At 48.1% G+C, this 15576-nt stretch overlaps 1 protein-coding gene across 1 annotated transcript; it reads right to left on the reverse strand.

The window, feature by feature from the left end:
- Positions 1 to 8732: 8732 nt before the first annotated feature.
- Positions 8733 to 15362, reverse strand: INMT (indolethylamine N-methyltransferase). Its single transcript, XM_010365065.2, is given in 4 exon segments — positions 8733 to 10293; positions 10296 to 10386; positions 11847 to 12064; positions 13533 to 15362. Coding segments are annotated over 4 exon segments (867 nt in total). The 5' UTR covers positions 13765 to 15362; the 3' UTR covers positions 8733 to 9967.
- Positions 15363 to 15576: the final 214 nt, after the last annotated feature.

Consider the following 15576-nt stretch of genomic DNA (forward strand, 5'->3'; position numbering starts at 1 on the left):
CTTTTATATTACTTCTATTGATTCGTTAGTTAATAAAAGATGGCCTCTCAAGGACCAGTGATGGCAGGATGTCATGAATTGACAAGAGTTGTGTTATTAATTAACTCCATGTCCCTGAGGTAGAGAAGAAAGCGAGGGAGAAAAATTCAATGGACTTTACATTGGAGGGACAATTTAGAGGCCTTGGTTCATAATGCAGCTGTCACACAGAGGAGAAAGGGGTGTGTGTGTGTGTGTGTGTGTGTGTGTGTATAATCATACCCATCATTATACGGCTGTGGCTGTGTGTATCTCTGAGTCAACAAACTCTTACATTTGTGTGAGTCTACCTACAGGAATTTCTGGACCCCATGAATTCTGTCTGGTGCCCTGTTTGGTTCTGGCAGCAGGATGCATCTGTTGTGTTGTGGGACTTAGAGCAGGAAGGTGAGGCCTGCTACACGGGGGCCAGATGTTTTGCAAGACTGTGAGAATCAAGTGTTGCCTCCTCCAGGATGCTCCAGGGAGGTGACTGACCAAATGAATCCCCCCCTCCAACCAAGGGCTCCTGGAGTGTCTGGAGGGCTTGGATCCAGTTCCAGAGAATAGAAGCACACACGCTTGTCCTCATAACCATGTCCTCCCAGGGACTTGGTGTCAGGGTTGGGGGCTGGGAACAGGGATCTGACCAAATCCAATATGTCTGACTAGTGGGGTTGGAAGAACATTGTGAAACTCCTTCTAATGATGTGACTCTCAGACCTTCCCAGCTGTCTGGCCACCATCGCCAAAGATCAGGACAGGGGGTCCAGCCCAGGCCACTGTCCTTGACAATATGAAGGAACAGCTTATTCGCACACTCCCCCCATAGCTCTGTCTTATCCACCACCTCCCAATCTCTGCTGCCAGGCTGTGTCCACATGGTGGCCAACATGAGACTGGAGATGGAGGGGGGACCCAGGCCCCAGCCAGGCTCCAATAGGAGGAGATGGGACAGCCACCCCCACCCCCAACAGTGAGATTGTTGGTCTTTCACTAGGCCTGGTGCATCCAAGACCTCCTCACTGTTAGGAATGATGAGGCTCAGCCATTTGTGCAGGTCTGTGCACGGGGACTGAATGGGGCAAGGAAAGAAGATAGCAGAGGTATCCCATGGGGTTTTGAGAAAATGTCCATTTTAATCAAGAAGAATATATAATTCTCTACTAATGTGATAGTTAATTTCATATGTCAACTTGGCTAGGTCATGATACCCTGCTCTTTGGTCAAATGCCAGCCTAAATGTTGCTGTGTGTAGACTTTGAGTAAAGCAGCTTCTCCTTCATAGTGTGGGTGGGCCTCATCCAATAGGTTGATTACCTTAAAAGCAAAAGACTGAGGTTCCCCAAGGAAGAGAGTGTTCTGTCTCCAGCCTGCCTTTGGACTCAAGCTGCAATATCAACTTTTCCCTGGGTCTCCAACCTGCCAGCCTGCCTTGCAGGTTTCAGACTTGCCAGTCCCCCACAATCATGTGAGCCAATTCCTTAAAATAAATTAAGGGAGAAAGAAGGTTGTCCCCAGAGAAAAAGAACCAGTTAGGTCACACACACACACACACACACACACACACACACACAGACACCCCTAAATAATATAAACCCAACCTACTTTGCTGCACACTTGCCCTGGACTGGCCCTGGGAAATTCTTGATCAAAGCTCCTTGGATGCTGTCCAGATATAAAGGTGCTTTCTCTGGGGCCAAGCTGAGACTTTTGGCAGTTGCTTCACATTCTAATGTTTTCACCAGCAAGTACAGACCCCAAACCTTCAGACATAGCCGTCAGTGCCTCCCTGTGAAAAATTCCTGTTGAAACGGTGCAGACATTCTTTGGAAATCATAACATAGTCTCCTCCAAAGTAGGATTCTGCATAAAAATTCTAGTCTGAGTAAATGAATTGAAACTGCTCCCAAAGTGGCGAAGTCCTGTGTGAAGTCTGCTAGTCGCCCAACAGAATCCATTCTTTCCTTCATGCATGGTTATATGTTTGGAGCTGGGCAAATGACTTCCAAGTCACATAGTATTTCCCAGGCTTTCTTGAAGTCAGAGGCAGCCATGGAACTAAGTTTGTCAGCAGCAGATTAAGAGGGCTGGCACCTTAAAACCAGGCCCTATCTCTTTCATCCTCTTTTCTCTCCTGTAAGCCAGAGCACCAGCTGCAACAATGAGCATGTGCTGTGACCCTAAAAACAAAAGCAGCACCTAAGAACAGTGATTCTCAAAAGTGTAGTTGTCCCCAGACACCAGCATCAGCACCACTAGAAAACTAGAAATGCAAATTCTCAGTCCCTACATCAGATGTACTGAATCAGAAACTCTAACGGTGGGGCCCAGCAATCTGTGTTTATAAGACTTCCAGGTACATCTGATGCTTACTCAAGTTTAAGTGTGCTATCCTGGGGTATGGCAAAAATAAGATGGAAGGAACCTGGTTCCCTGAATGACTGCATGGAGCAGAGTCACATGGTGATATGGACTTCAGATGGTTACAGGTGAGAGAAATACACTTTCATCTGGTTTGAGCTTAATGTTTTCATTTTTTTTTACTTTTTTGTCTATTTCTGGAAGTGGGGATGAGGGAGTCTTTTGTTAAAGCAGCTTATCTTTTCAACCTAAATACTATAAACGTCTAAGAATGAGTGAAAGCTCAATCAATTGTGGGGCAGTAGTCTCTTTCTCCAGGGTTTGCTAGACCAGATATTCCCACAGGGATTGTCCACACTGATGTATCACAAATTGATTATAGGGATGCTGGAGTCACAATCTCCTCAGGCCTCGGGACAGCTAAATGGAGCCTATCTGGCCAGAGACCATAGGCCATTACTACCATGAACAGTCTTCTCCATTTACCCCAGGCTGTACAAATATGATTTTCTGTATGTGCCCTGGAGATGCCTCCTGCTGCTCACAATTTTTAATCTTCTGCCTCTTGCTCTCCCTCTGCCCTGGTTCTCTGACTTCTTACTCTACAGCTCTGTACAAACCTGGCTCCCTTGCTCTGATGGTTCAATTGCAGCACCTTCCTCTAGGTTGGTTACCTGAATATTTGAACTCCATGCACCTGAGCTGATGGTTGTAGGGATTTTTCCCTTCTACTTTAGTCTCTATGCAGAGACCATGATGTATCCTCAGCTTTAAGGCGGGGCTTGAAGTTAGTCACAGGGCTTCCTCTCTGTGACTATCCCAGGTTTCCTGGCTTGAGTCCTTCACAAAAACAAAGCTGTTTGGAGCAAGCAGCAACCAGTGCCTTCCCAGCTTAACTCTGGCTGAAGGGTGGCTGCTTTGTGAACCCCTTCCTGCCCCTGGCATGTCAGGTGCTGGGTCTCTAGGTCCAGAGCGGAAGGAGGAAGCCCTAGAGCCCTCATCCATTTCTTTTACTCTTACGCCTGATTATACTGGTTAATATCCACTTCCATTCAGAGTGACAGAAAAACTCAAAATAAGAGTAACTTAGTGAGGAAGTACTCAAAAACATGAGGGAATCATATCAGAAGAACAAACCACCTGGCTTAAAAGGGCTCCTACTGGCTAAATCTGTACATCAGAGTAAGTAATGATAGTCATAGATTATAACTAACTGAATAAAATAAGAATCCATGAGTCTATGTTTCTATATATAAATAAAGGAGAAGGAAAAGCCTCTCCTTACATTTGAATGTCAAACTCATAAATGTAGAAAGGATGATGGAATTTGCCAATCATCATTTGGCAACCAGGATAATGATAATAATTCATTCAGACAATAATCATCAATGGATGCTAAAACTGGTGGATACAGGATATTTATGTAGTCTCAAAGAATCTCTCCATAAGATACTGCTTAATTACAAAGGGGAAAATGTTCACTTTATGATGGAGAAGTTGTCCAACCCATTAACCAAGTGATCAAAGTTATAGTCCCCAGCCATAGGACTATACACCTCGTTATGCACTGAAAGAGACACAACACCACTTCTCTGGCATTTCTGCCATACTAATAATAAGGGTAACAACAATATCAGTGACTTAAACAAGATGAAAGTCTATTTATCTCTCACATAAAAACCCAGGGCTTCTGAGTGCTTCACATCGTTAGGTTCCCAGTTTCCCTCTGTCTTGTTTCTCCGCCATGTGTGGCCTTGACCTCCTAGACCAAGATGCCAGCAGCCACATTGCAGATCACAGGACAGAGTAAAGGATGAAGAATAAATAGCAGAGTCCAGGTTTACCACATCTTAAGGAAGGCTTCTGAAGCTGATACGACACTTCTGCTCAAATCCCTTTGGTCAGAACTCACTCACTTGGCCACACAAAGCTACAAAGGGGACTAAGAAATGTAGTCTTTGTTTAAGGCAGCCTTGCCCAGCTAAATGGAGCTCAGCTAAAAACAAATCTATTACTATGAAGAAGTTAAGGGGCATACTGGGCATGGGAGAACAACTAACAATCTCTGGAACGCTGGCATTCTTTTGTTTCAAGATGACATATTTCTACACCTCTAGTTCTTTTTATTAAGATCTCAGTTCATGACACCCCACACACTTATTGCACATATAACATGCCCACATGTGCAGGATCTCAGAGCTCAAGTCTTGCAGTCTTTGATCTCCACACGAGCCTGGACCTATCTCACTTCTGTGCTTATACACAACTGTATGTCTTTATAGCTTTACTCATAAGTAGAGGCAGTTGCCTAGGAAAACTTCTCCGTGACCTCTGTGCTGCCAAAGCTGAGATGACCAGAATGGCCAACTTTTGTTCCTTTCCTTTCTAGATAAGCAGTTAAAATGCCTCTGGTAAACAACCATGTTCCCTGAGCTTGGGTTTTTTCTGAGTTCTAGGAAAAAGAATAAATGCAGGGTTTTTGAGATTAAATGGAGTCGCAAGATAAGCAGCATTTCTCAGCAACGAGCCAAGAATGCATTAGGATAAGATAGGCTGAACTTACAGGCAGAGGTCAAAAGAGCTGTGGGGGTTTCATCCTCCTCTTCCCCACCTCCACCACAGCCCCTTCAAACTCCAGCTCCACCCCCATAAGGACGCGGGAGTTAGAAATAGGTCAGGAAGAGACCGGGAAATGTATATCCTTTTGAGCCTATGAAATGCTTCTGCTGGCATCTCTCCAAGTCTGGCGTGGCCTTGATACTTGATTCCTATGATGTGGTGGAGGGGGATAGGTAGGAAGTGGGGGGTACCCCACAGATAATAAATCTCCTGTGTCGTCTGTTTTCGTATTCATGTTACTTTGGGACCACAGGGGCCATGACTTAGAAATGGAGATGGGTTTTTGTGTAATTAGCCACAACACACAGGTTTTCCTTCTGCTGGGAATGGCTAGCCCTTCTTCGCTCCATCAGCCGTCAGTGAACTACTCGCTCTTAAGTCTCAGCTCACAGATCACCTCCATGAAGTCTTCCTAGACTTCTCCCAAGCCCAGTTAGATGTTCTTCTGGCACCCCTGTGAGATGACAGTGTGGGGTCCAGGTTAAGCTCAGGCTCTGGAATGTCAGTGCTTGGGTTCATAAGCCCAGCTCTCTACTTAATAGCTACTTTGAGAAAGTCTGTGCCTCAGTTTCCTCATGTGTAAAATGGAATTTCAAAATAATACTGTCCACATGAGCTATTGGGAGAATTCAGTGAGTTTTACATGTTTTACATGTGGCTGGCCTCATAACAGCATTATTCACAATAGCCCAAACACGAACACAACCAAGCGTCCATCAGTGGATGAATGGATAAACAAAATGTGGCATATCCATATGATGGTATATTACTCAAAACCTTGAAAAGGAAGGAAATCCTGACACAGTGCAACATGGATGAACCTGAAGACATTATGCTAAGTGAAATAAGCCAGTCACAAATGGACAAATACTGTATGATTCCACTTATATGAGGTACTTAGAGTAGTCACATTCATAAAGACAAAGTAGAATGGCAGTTGCTGGGAGCAAGGGGAAGGGAGACCAAGAGTTACTGTCTAACAGGTACAGAATTTCAGTGCTGCATGATGAAACAGTTATGTGGATGGATGGTCATGGCTTGCAAGTCCGCCTCCCTGCCCCAAACAGAAGGTTCCTTCCTTTAGTCACAATGGGGTTTTCTTCTCTGAAGACTCCTTCCCCCATAGTCTTGACAGCATATCACAGGTTCTGCCCACTGGATAGAATAAAACAAAATGTATTATTAGAGCATCTAGAGAGTACTTACGGACAAATCACAGGAGCACAGCATAGTCACTGAGTCCATCCTGGCCCTGTTTCACAAGCTAGAACAGCTTCCATAGCCCCCAAAGATTCCCTCACACCCTTGCCCACTCTCTACTTCCAGGCAGCCAGCTGACTCTTTGCACTGAGCCGTCCAAGGAGCAGAGCCCCGGGTCTGGATCCTGTGTCTTTTCCCGTGTCTTGGCCAGATCGCTCGCTAAGGGAGGTCCTGACATCACAAGGAGGGGGCATTTGTAGCCTCCTTTCCTTGGCAATCTCATCTCCTGGGCATTGCCTGGCTGCCACCTGGCAGAAGCCAGCCCCTTTTTGACTGCCTCAGCAAACACTTCATCTGTCTTTAAAATTCCCTACAAGACCTATTTTAGCCACTATTCTTCCCCTGTTTGTGGACATGGACTCTCAGGGATCCACATCGGCTGGGCCTCCCACTTCTTCCACCTGTTGATCATTCTGCCATGAGCATGTCTAAAACTAACCATATTTGGCTAGACGCGGTGGCTCATGCCTGTAATCCCAGCACTTTGGGAGGCCAAGGCAGGCGAATCACCTGATGTCAGGAGTACAAGACTAGCCTGGCCAACAAGGTGAAACCCTGTCTCTACTAAAAATACAAAAATTAGCCAGGCATGGTGGTGGGCACTTGTAATTCCAGCTGCTCAGGAGGCTGAGGCAGGAGAATCACCTGAACCTGGGAGGCAGAGGTTGCAATGAGCCAAGAACATGCCATTGTACCCCAGCCTGGGCAACAAGAGCGAAACTCGGTCTCAAAAAAATAAAAACAAAAATAAAACTACCCATATTCAATGCCTCTCCAGACAAGGCCAGAGAGGACTGTACTGAGAGAAAAGCTGGGGCCCACACGCTCTCTAGGGTAACGCATGAGCCGGGAAGTGAAGGAATGCTGGCAGAGATGTTATCACAGAAACTAGTCTATGCTAAAAAAGAGCCAAAGGGAAGCAGGGCCCCCTGCCCTTCCAAGCCGGGTAAGGAGACTTGGTGGAATGACGGTGCACTGGGTGAACAAGGAGTCAGAGCACCTGAGATCTCACTCCAGCTCTGTCACCAGCTTGCTGTGTGTCTCTGGACAAGTCGCTTTCCCTCTTGGGACCTCTTTGTCCCTGACTATAAAAAATGGAGATTTGGCTGGGTGTGGTGGCTCACGCCTATAATCCCAGCACTTTGGAAGGCCGAGGAGGGCAGATCACTTGAGGTCAGAGGTTCAAGACCAGCCTGACCAACATGGTGAAACCCTGTCTGTACTAAAAATAAAGAAATTAGCCAAGTGTGTTGGTGCATGCCTGTAGTCCCAGTGACTTGGGAGGCTACAGCAAGAGAATCTCTTGAACATGGGAGGCCGAAGTTGCAGTGAGCTGAGATTGCACCACTACACTCCAGCCTGGGCAACAGAGTGCGACTCTGTCTCAAAACAAACAAACAAACAAAAAACCTGGAGATTAGACTGGGTAATTTTGAAAGACTGTCTCAGTACTGACCCTCTCCGGGAATAATATCAATGGGTCAATTTGTGCAAAACCTTTTACTTTTTAAAGCACAAAAATTTGCTGAGCATGCTGGTACTTGCCTGTAATCCCAGCTAGTCAAAAGGCTGAGGCAGGAGAATCGCTTGAACCCAGGAGGCGGAGCTTACAGTGAGCTGAGATCGCACCATTGCACACCAGCTTGGGCAACAAGAGTGAAACTACACCTTAAAAAAAAACATTTTCACCATCCTGGCTAACACGGTGAAACCCTGTCTCTACTAAAACCACAAAAAATTAGCCAGGCGTGGTGGTGGGCACCTGTAGTCCCAGCTACTCGGGAGGCTGAGGCAGGAGAATGGCCTGAACTTGGGAGGTGGAGCTTGCAGTGAGCCAAGATCACGCCACTGCACTCCAGCCTGGGAGACAGAGCAAGACTCCGTCTCAAAAAAAAAAAAAAAAAAAAGAAAAAGCACTTTCACATCAATGACTTCCTGCTGTTCTTAGGATCTTCCTGTAGATTGTTAGATTAAATCTCATGGATAGGAATATGAGGCCCAGAGAAGTGAAACAATTAGTGACAGGGCTGAGAGTAGATCCCAGGTCTCCTGGCTCTTACCAAGGTTGCTGTGCCCAGGGTGTACCCACACAAAGGCACAGATTGGGGTTGAGGGAAAAAGGGAGGCTGACAGGTGCTCAGTAGTGTGACCCAATCAGCCTTAAGGAAGGGACACCTTTCTCTAATTGGTCTACCCAGAAGAGGCACCTTGTTCTCATAGCCCTTCCACAGGGAGATGGAACAGCTTTTCTCAGTTAATCAGCTGAACACTCCTTTCTGCAATGTATCCATCTGCAGGAGCACCTCTTCCTAATTGGCACAAAAGCACCTTATGTACAAGGAATACCCTTGATCCCTGGGCTGTTCCTCTTCTTACTTGGTGTCAGGTCCTGGGGTCCAGGTCCAGCCCATGCTGAAGCCTGAGGGGAGTGGGTACATGGACAGAAAGAACACTCGGGGCCCATAGGCAGGTGAATATGGTTTTATTCAGCAACAGCTCTCATCAACAGTTTACTCACACTAGCTCTCTCACACTGTCCGCCCTGTTTCAGCTGCTTGAGCCCACTGCTCCTACACAGAGCTGTGCAGCCTGCTCTCCCTTGCCTTCAGGGTCAGCAGCTTAACTCTTTCTCCCTCTGGGCATGAGCTAGCCGAACTGTGTCCTAGCTCCTTCCTGTCCATCTGCAAGACGGACAGCTTTGGCTCTCTCTCTTTCTCTGGGTGCCAGCGCGCCCACTATGTCAAGTCATGTTGAGCTGAGCCGAACCCCAAGAGCCCCTGTACAGCATTAGCAGGACAATTACCTTTTACAGACAACAGTGGCTCGGACCAAGTATGAACTTACACAAACAGGTTATATAACAAGTGGAGGTGTGTGCCTGTGCACCAAACCCGCTGAGTCATGCAGGCATGGATATCTGCCTTGGCGTATTCCTTGACCAAAGCACATGCATGTACCTTACACTTGGGTCTGAAGTAGGGTTGCCAAATGAAATACAGGACACCCAGCTAAATTTGAATTTCAGGTGAACAACAAATCATTGTTTAGGAGAAGCATGTTCCATGCAATTCTGGGGACATACTTAACCTTAAAAATTTATTTCATTTTTCTAAAATTCAGTGAACTGGGGCAGTCTGTATTTGTCAAATCTGCTGACCTTAGTCTAGAGGCAGTGGTATGTTCCAGCTGACTCCGATCAGCTCATGAGAGTCAACTGTAAAATGTTTAGGAGATTTATGAACTGGTTATTAAACCACTGGTGGCTTGAAATCCGCCATGGTGGGAGTATTTACACCACAGAAACTGGTAACTGCTACGTATCAGTGCTTTTCCTTTACAGAGCTGGTTATGAAACATTCCCCAATATACCACTGTCCAGAGGTTTCCTTGTTCTTAACATATTAGGTAGACTCTGAAACCATGTCCCTGGATGCTCCACAGTCACACAGGAGTCAGATTGCATCTAAGATAGCTGTAAGGCTTAGTAGATTAGAAAATGGAAAATTCCACTCCTAGGATCCTAGAATGAGGAATGTTGGAAACTTAGAATTCTAAAACAAGGATGTTAGAATCTCAGAGTTTCAGAAGATGAAATGTTAGTATTGAAATCAGAGGCTGTTAGACAGTATCCATTCCTCACCCCTCTCTAGCACACAGATGGCCAAGGCCTCACAGCCTGACCAGACCTCTGGCTGGCCCTCCTGGCTCAGGGCCCAGGCTTCTTGCGAGCCACAATGAAGGAGACCCCAGAGCTGGTAGCATTGGTGACAGAGTAGCTCTGGGGATTCGGTAGGAGCTGTTCAATGTCAAAGCCAGCATCCAGGATAGCCTGCTCCACCTCCTCCTTCTCCAGGGCCACGCAGGAAAATTCACGCTTCCCCACCATGTAGGATGAGATCTGAAGCGTGACCGTGGTCACCAGGTGGCCACACGGCTTGAGCAGTGAGGCAAGGTTGCACAGTGCAGTGCGGTAGGCATCAAGGCTACAGCAGGCACACTCCATGGCCAGCAGGGTGAGCACACAGTCGGCAGGGGCAACACAGCAGGGGCCAGCGGGTTGCCCAGGTGGACATCACACTTAAGCACCTGCTTCACTGCTGCCCGCAGCTTCTCCTCCTTCTCCTCCTAACGGCTGCTGCAGAGAAAGAGAGGGAGTCAGGGAGGCACTTCGAGGTTCTGAAGGGAACTCTCAGTCCACTGTGACCAGCAGATGGAGATGATCTCTGGATCCCCAAAGGATTGCTATCCCTGAGTCCCTGTGTGACCTGACAACAGGCCCGTATTCAATCTGAGCCTCAGTTTCCCCCAAAGAAAAATGGTTAGGGAGAATGGGCCAGAAAAATTATAGGAACATTTCTCTCTCTGATTCCATGTGAGCCCCCTTCCCTTAATCCTCAGGAAGGACAAGGCCACCCCAAGCACAGATGGGGCAGCTAACACACATTATTGGATGGATGGATGGATGGATGGATGGATGGATGGATGGACGGATGGATGAATTAATGAATTTACTACAGATAATGTATGAATACTGCTATCTTAAAAAATTAATTTTGAGTGATGAAAAGCAAATCCCAAATGTCACAGAGCAAATTACTCTGCTCTAAAGCTCAAAGGTGACTAAAACTAAATTATAGATTATTTAGATATACATAAGTATGCAAGAAAAAATGTTTTGAAAAAGGGAATGATAAGCATAAAATTCATATTAGTGATTACCTCGGGTTGGGAAAGGCAGAGGCAAGGAGTCACAGAGAAGCACAGGTAAGTCTTTATTATATCCGAGTACTCAGGTTGGGTGGTGGGTTCACGTTATTATGCATTATATAGTCACACAGGTACAGACAATAGAGGAAAGAAGGAAAGATGGATGGATGGGTGGGTGGATGGATGAACATGGAGGGACATGGCTAGATGGATGGATGGGTGGATGGATGGATGGGCAGATGTATGTAGATGGATGGATGGATGGGTGGATGGATGGATGGATGGATGGATATGAATGGGTGGATGGATAGATGGATGGATGGATGGATATGGATGGATGAATGGATGGGTGGGTGGATGGATGAATATTGATGGATGGATGAATGGACAGATGGATAGATGGATGGATGGGTGAATGGCTGGCTGGATGGATGAATGGATGGGTGGATGGATGGATCAGTGGATGGATAGATGGATATGGATGGGTGGGTGGATGCATGAATATGGATGGATGGATGGATGGATGGGTGGATGGATGGACTGGTGGGTGGATGGATGGATGGATAGTTAGATACATAGAAGATAGATAGGTAGATATATAGATGAGGGTAAGGAAGGAAGAGAAGAAGGAAGGAAAGTTTCTATCATCTGGTTTTCAGTGTTCATACTTGATTATATCACACCTCAACATAGTCCTGTGATCAGATACTTGCCCCTAAAACTGCTGTAATCCTGAAACTTGGGGCCCCATCTACTCTGTCCCCACCACAGGACATCTGGTCCTGTACCTATAGGTCCTACTGTCCTGAAAATGCCAGAGACAACCAAGAGGCCAGGGAGACTTCTGAGAAAGAAGGTTGACTGGGAACCCCCTCCACAACCTCTGCACCCCTACCTGTTTCCTTCCAGGCGAATTTCACCACTGAGGTCCAGTCATAGGCCCCCGGCTCCTTCTTCAGCCACTTTTCCATCTCCTCCTGGTTGCGGTCAGTAAAGTCGGAGACAGTGATGTCTCAGAAGGACTCACAGGCAGCAAGAACTTGGTAGATGGTAGGGCCTGAGCCAATGTCGATCAGCATGTCCCCTTGAAGGCCTCCTGTGGGAAGGAAAGACTGGTAATGGACGGGTAAAAGAAACGAGACCCAAGGCAGACACAGGGATGAGGACACACACCCTGGTCTTACCGAAGGGGCAAATGGCATCAAGCATGGTGGTTATCACGGATTGGCAGCTCCCTGTAAGCCAAGCCTCATGCCAAATATTTTATATGCATTAATTTCCATTTATACCTCAGAACTACCCTGTGTACTGACTACTATCACTATTTTCATTTTACAGATTAGAAAACTGAGCCTGAAAAAGGTTAAACAATTAGCACAATATCTTTCCGTCAAGAACATAAGCCAAGAGTATAATATTTCTGGGACAGAGAACAGAGGCCCAAGCCCTGCTCTGGGGAAGATTCGGGCTGGAGGGTTCAGAGCGGACATGCTGGGGGCAGTGGCTCTTTAAGTTTCAGGCTGACTGGGAGCTGGGAGCCTCCCCTGGAAGTCCAGCCCTTGCTGGATGGGTTCCTTGTTCCTTGGAGCGGGGAGGGGTATAAGCATGCAGGAATAGGAAGCCGGGGCTGAGGAGATGATCTGGGAAGATGGCCCCAGGAGTGAATCCAGGGTCACCTGGAAGCTGGAATGAAGCATGACTTCCAACATTCTGTCTGGAGCCCAGGCGTGGGGCCATCACTTGGCCTTCCAAGCTTGGTCACACCCAGTCCAGCTATTCTCTGATTTCTGCCTCCCGCACCGGCCTGCTCCTCCAGGCTCAGCAGTCTTTTAACCCCCTCTTACCGCCCCCCCCAGACCACCAGGAGACTCACCCGTATTGTTCCGCAGTCAAGTGCCCAAAGTGAGGACATGGCTGCTTGAGTTTAGAAGACGTGACCAAATCATGGGGTCACCGTGGGGAGGGCAATGATCATCGGGAGATAGGCAGAAGTCACCATCAATTGCACAGATGGCTCAGCTGAGGTCCTTGGGGCCTGAGTGCCTTGCTGTCAGGTTTGCAACAGGGTTGAGACCCCACCTAGCAATCCTTGTCCCAGGGCAGGGCTTTTCCAGGTCCTCATCACAGACACATCTGGGCTGCACACTCTGGGCATAGGCGATCCTGACCCACTACAACCCCGCTGTTTGCCCTTGGCCTTCTGGGGGCCCCAGATGCCTGGCTGTGCAAGGTCAGGACTGAACTTGGTGATGACCTAGAGAGCCTTTTCTGCTCCACCCCAAAGACCTAGGGGCTAATGGAGAGCAGTGTGGGAACTGCACGGGGCTGTGCTCTTCCTATAGGTCCTGATCCCTCAGCTGGCACACAGCTCCTGAGCCGTGGGGAGACAGACCCAACTTCCAGTATAATAGCTGCCCAAAGAGAGGGGCAGGGCCCCAGCAGCTCCCCCAGCCCACCCCCAAAAACCCCTAAAGGAGACCAGACTGCCCCCAGGACACCTTATTCCCATCCCTATCCAGATTCCTTGGAGACAGGCTCAAGGGGAAGGGTCATCCTCTGCTCACCAGGGCCGAAGGTCTTGTGGAGACATTCCAAGTTAAACTTCAGTATGTCAGCCTAGGGTGAGGGGCTGCCATCGAAGCTGTAGTAAGTGGCCAAGCAGTCCCTGGGCAGGAAGTGCTTCTGGTACTCATCACCCCCAGTGAAACCACCCTCCATGGTGTCCCTGAAATGTGCCCTCTCCTGGCTGTCAGGTCTTATGAGGGCTCCAAGCTCTCCAGGCTCCACCCCCAGCATTCCAGCTTCATCCCATGGCTCCTCCCAAGTATGCCTCTCCTTGAGCTTCTCCTATGGGCATGCAGAAGGGAGTGCATTCTTCACCACCTCCTAGTCACACTGACACACACGAGGTTTCCTCAACCCCAGCACTATGACCGCTGGGGCTGCAGCTGCCCTGGCCCTGCTTCCTCTAGGGACCAACCCATGTCTGTCAAAGGCAATTGATAGTGCCTAGCCCTGGGTGCAACTCTCAGCCCTGCCAGCCACATGCTGCTGTGTGGCTTCCAGCAGGTGTCAGACCCGTGTTTCCCCATCTGTGTGCCCACTTCACTGACTGTGAGGACCAAAATCACTCCCCTAAGTCACAGGTGTTGTGGCCTGAGTGCACATCTTGTCCCCTGGTGGTCAGTGGGGTCCAGTGGCTCTCTCTAGGCCAGGCAGTAGGTACAGCTTCATGCATCCCCCATCCCTGCTGGAGAACGCAGTTCAGACTCCAGGAGGCAGAGCAGAATGGCTGACTTGGCATCACTGTGCGGGTCACTGGGAGAAGAGCAGAAATTGTCATCAGTCTCCATGAATGAGAACAAGGGCACCTGGTCATAAAGCATAAACTGTCAGAGGGGTCCTGGCTTCCTGGCCGCTGACTCACCAGGCAACTCCGGGTAAGACACTCCTGGCCTCGGTCTTCTCTTTGAAATGGGACTGGGTTGTAAAATCTCCCACAGACAGAGAAAAGTTCAGTCTCTGTTTTTGGCATTAGGAAATGGCTCTGACTTGGCCACAAACCAGACAGAAATGAATCTGCTACACTGGAGGTTCAGACCTCTTACCCTGAAAGTGGGAAGGACAGGAATACCTTGTTCTGGCTTTAAGTAAACAAAAAATTCTGAATTCACAGGGCCCAATAGACGGGGGATGCCACAGAGGCAGGGAACACCCAGCGGTCGTCAGGGCCCAGCTTCCAGGAGGTGGGTGCGTGGGCAGCCTCCAGGGAGGCTTGCAGCCGTCGTGCTGGCCTGCAGAAGGCATACAGAGCTGGCGGGAAACTGCAGGGCTCGCGTTACATAATTGGAGGAGTGTACAATAAAGGCATGGTACTAAGTTGTGGGCAGTGTGGAAGGAAGACATATGGTACCTCTATTAGTCAGGGTTCTTCAGAGAAACAGAACCCAGAATGTGTACACTGAGAGAACCAGATCTATTGTAAGAAATTGGCTCGTGTAATTGCGGAGGCCAGTAAGTCCAAACTCTGAAGGGTGGAACCAGGAAAAGCCAATGTTGCAGTTCAAGTCCAAAGATCAGCTGCTGCCAGAATTCCCTCTTGCTCGGGGAAGGCCAGTCTTTTGTTCTATTTGGGCCATCAGCTGGTTGGATGAAGCCCACCCACATTATGGAGGACAATCTGCTTTACTCAAAGTCCACAGATCCACAGATTTAAATGTGAATCTCATCCAAAAACACCCTCACACAAACAGCCAGGATCATGACTGACCACCTATTTGGGCACCATGGCCTAGCCAAGTTGACTCATAGAAAGCACCATCACAGAACCTGAGGGCTAGCAGCATGGAGGAGCCATCATCCCACTGAAACTGAGACAGAGCTGTGCAGAGAGGGCCTCCTGCAGCAGCCAACAGCAAAGGGGCTGATATGGTTTGGCTGTGTCCCCACCCAAATCTCATCTTGAATTGTAGCTCCCACAATTCCCATGTGTTGTAGGAGGGACCCAGTGGGAAGTAATTGAACCATGGGGACAGGTTTTCCCATGCTGTTCTCATGATAGTGAATAAGTCTCATGAAATCTGATGGTTTTATAAGGGGGACTTCCCC

Source organism: Rhinopithecus roxellana, chromosome 6 (assembly GCF_007565055.1).
Source record: "Rhinopithecus roxellana isolate Shanxi Qingling chromosome 6, ASM756505v1, whole genome shotgun sequence".
Classification (NCBI taxonomy): Eukaryota; Metazoa; Chordata; class Mammalia; order Primates; family Cercopithecidae; genus Rhinopithecus; species Rhinopithecus roxellana.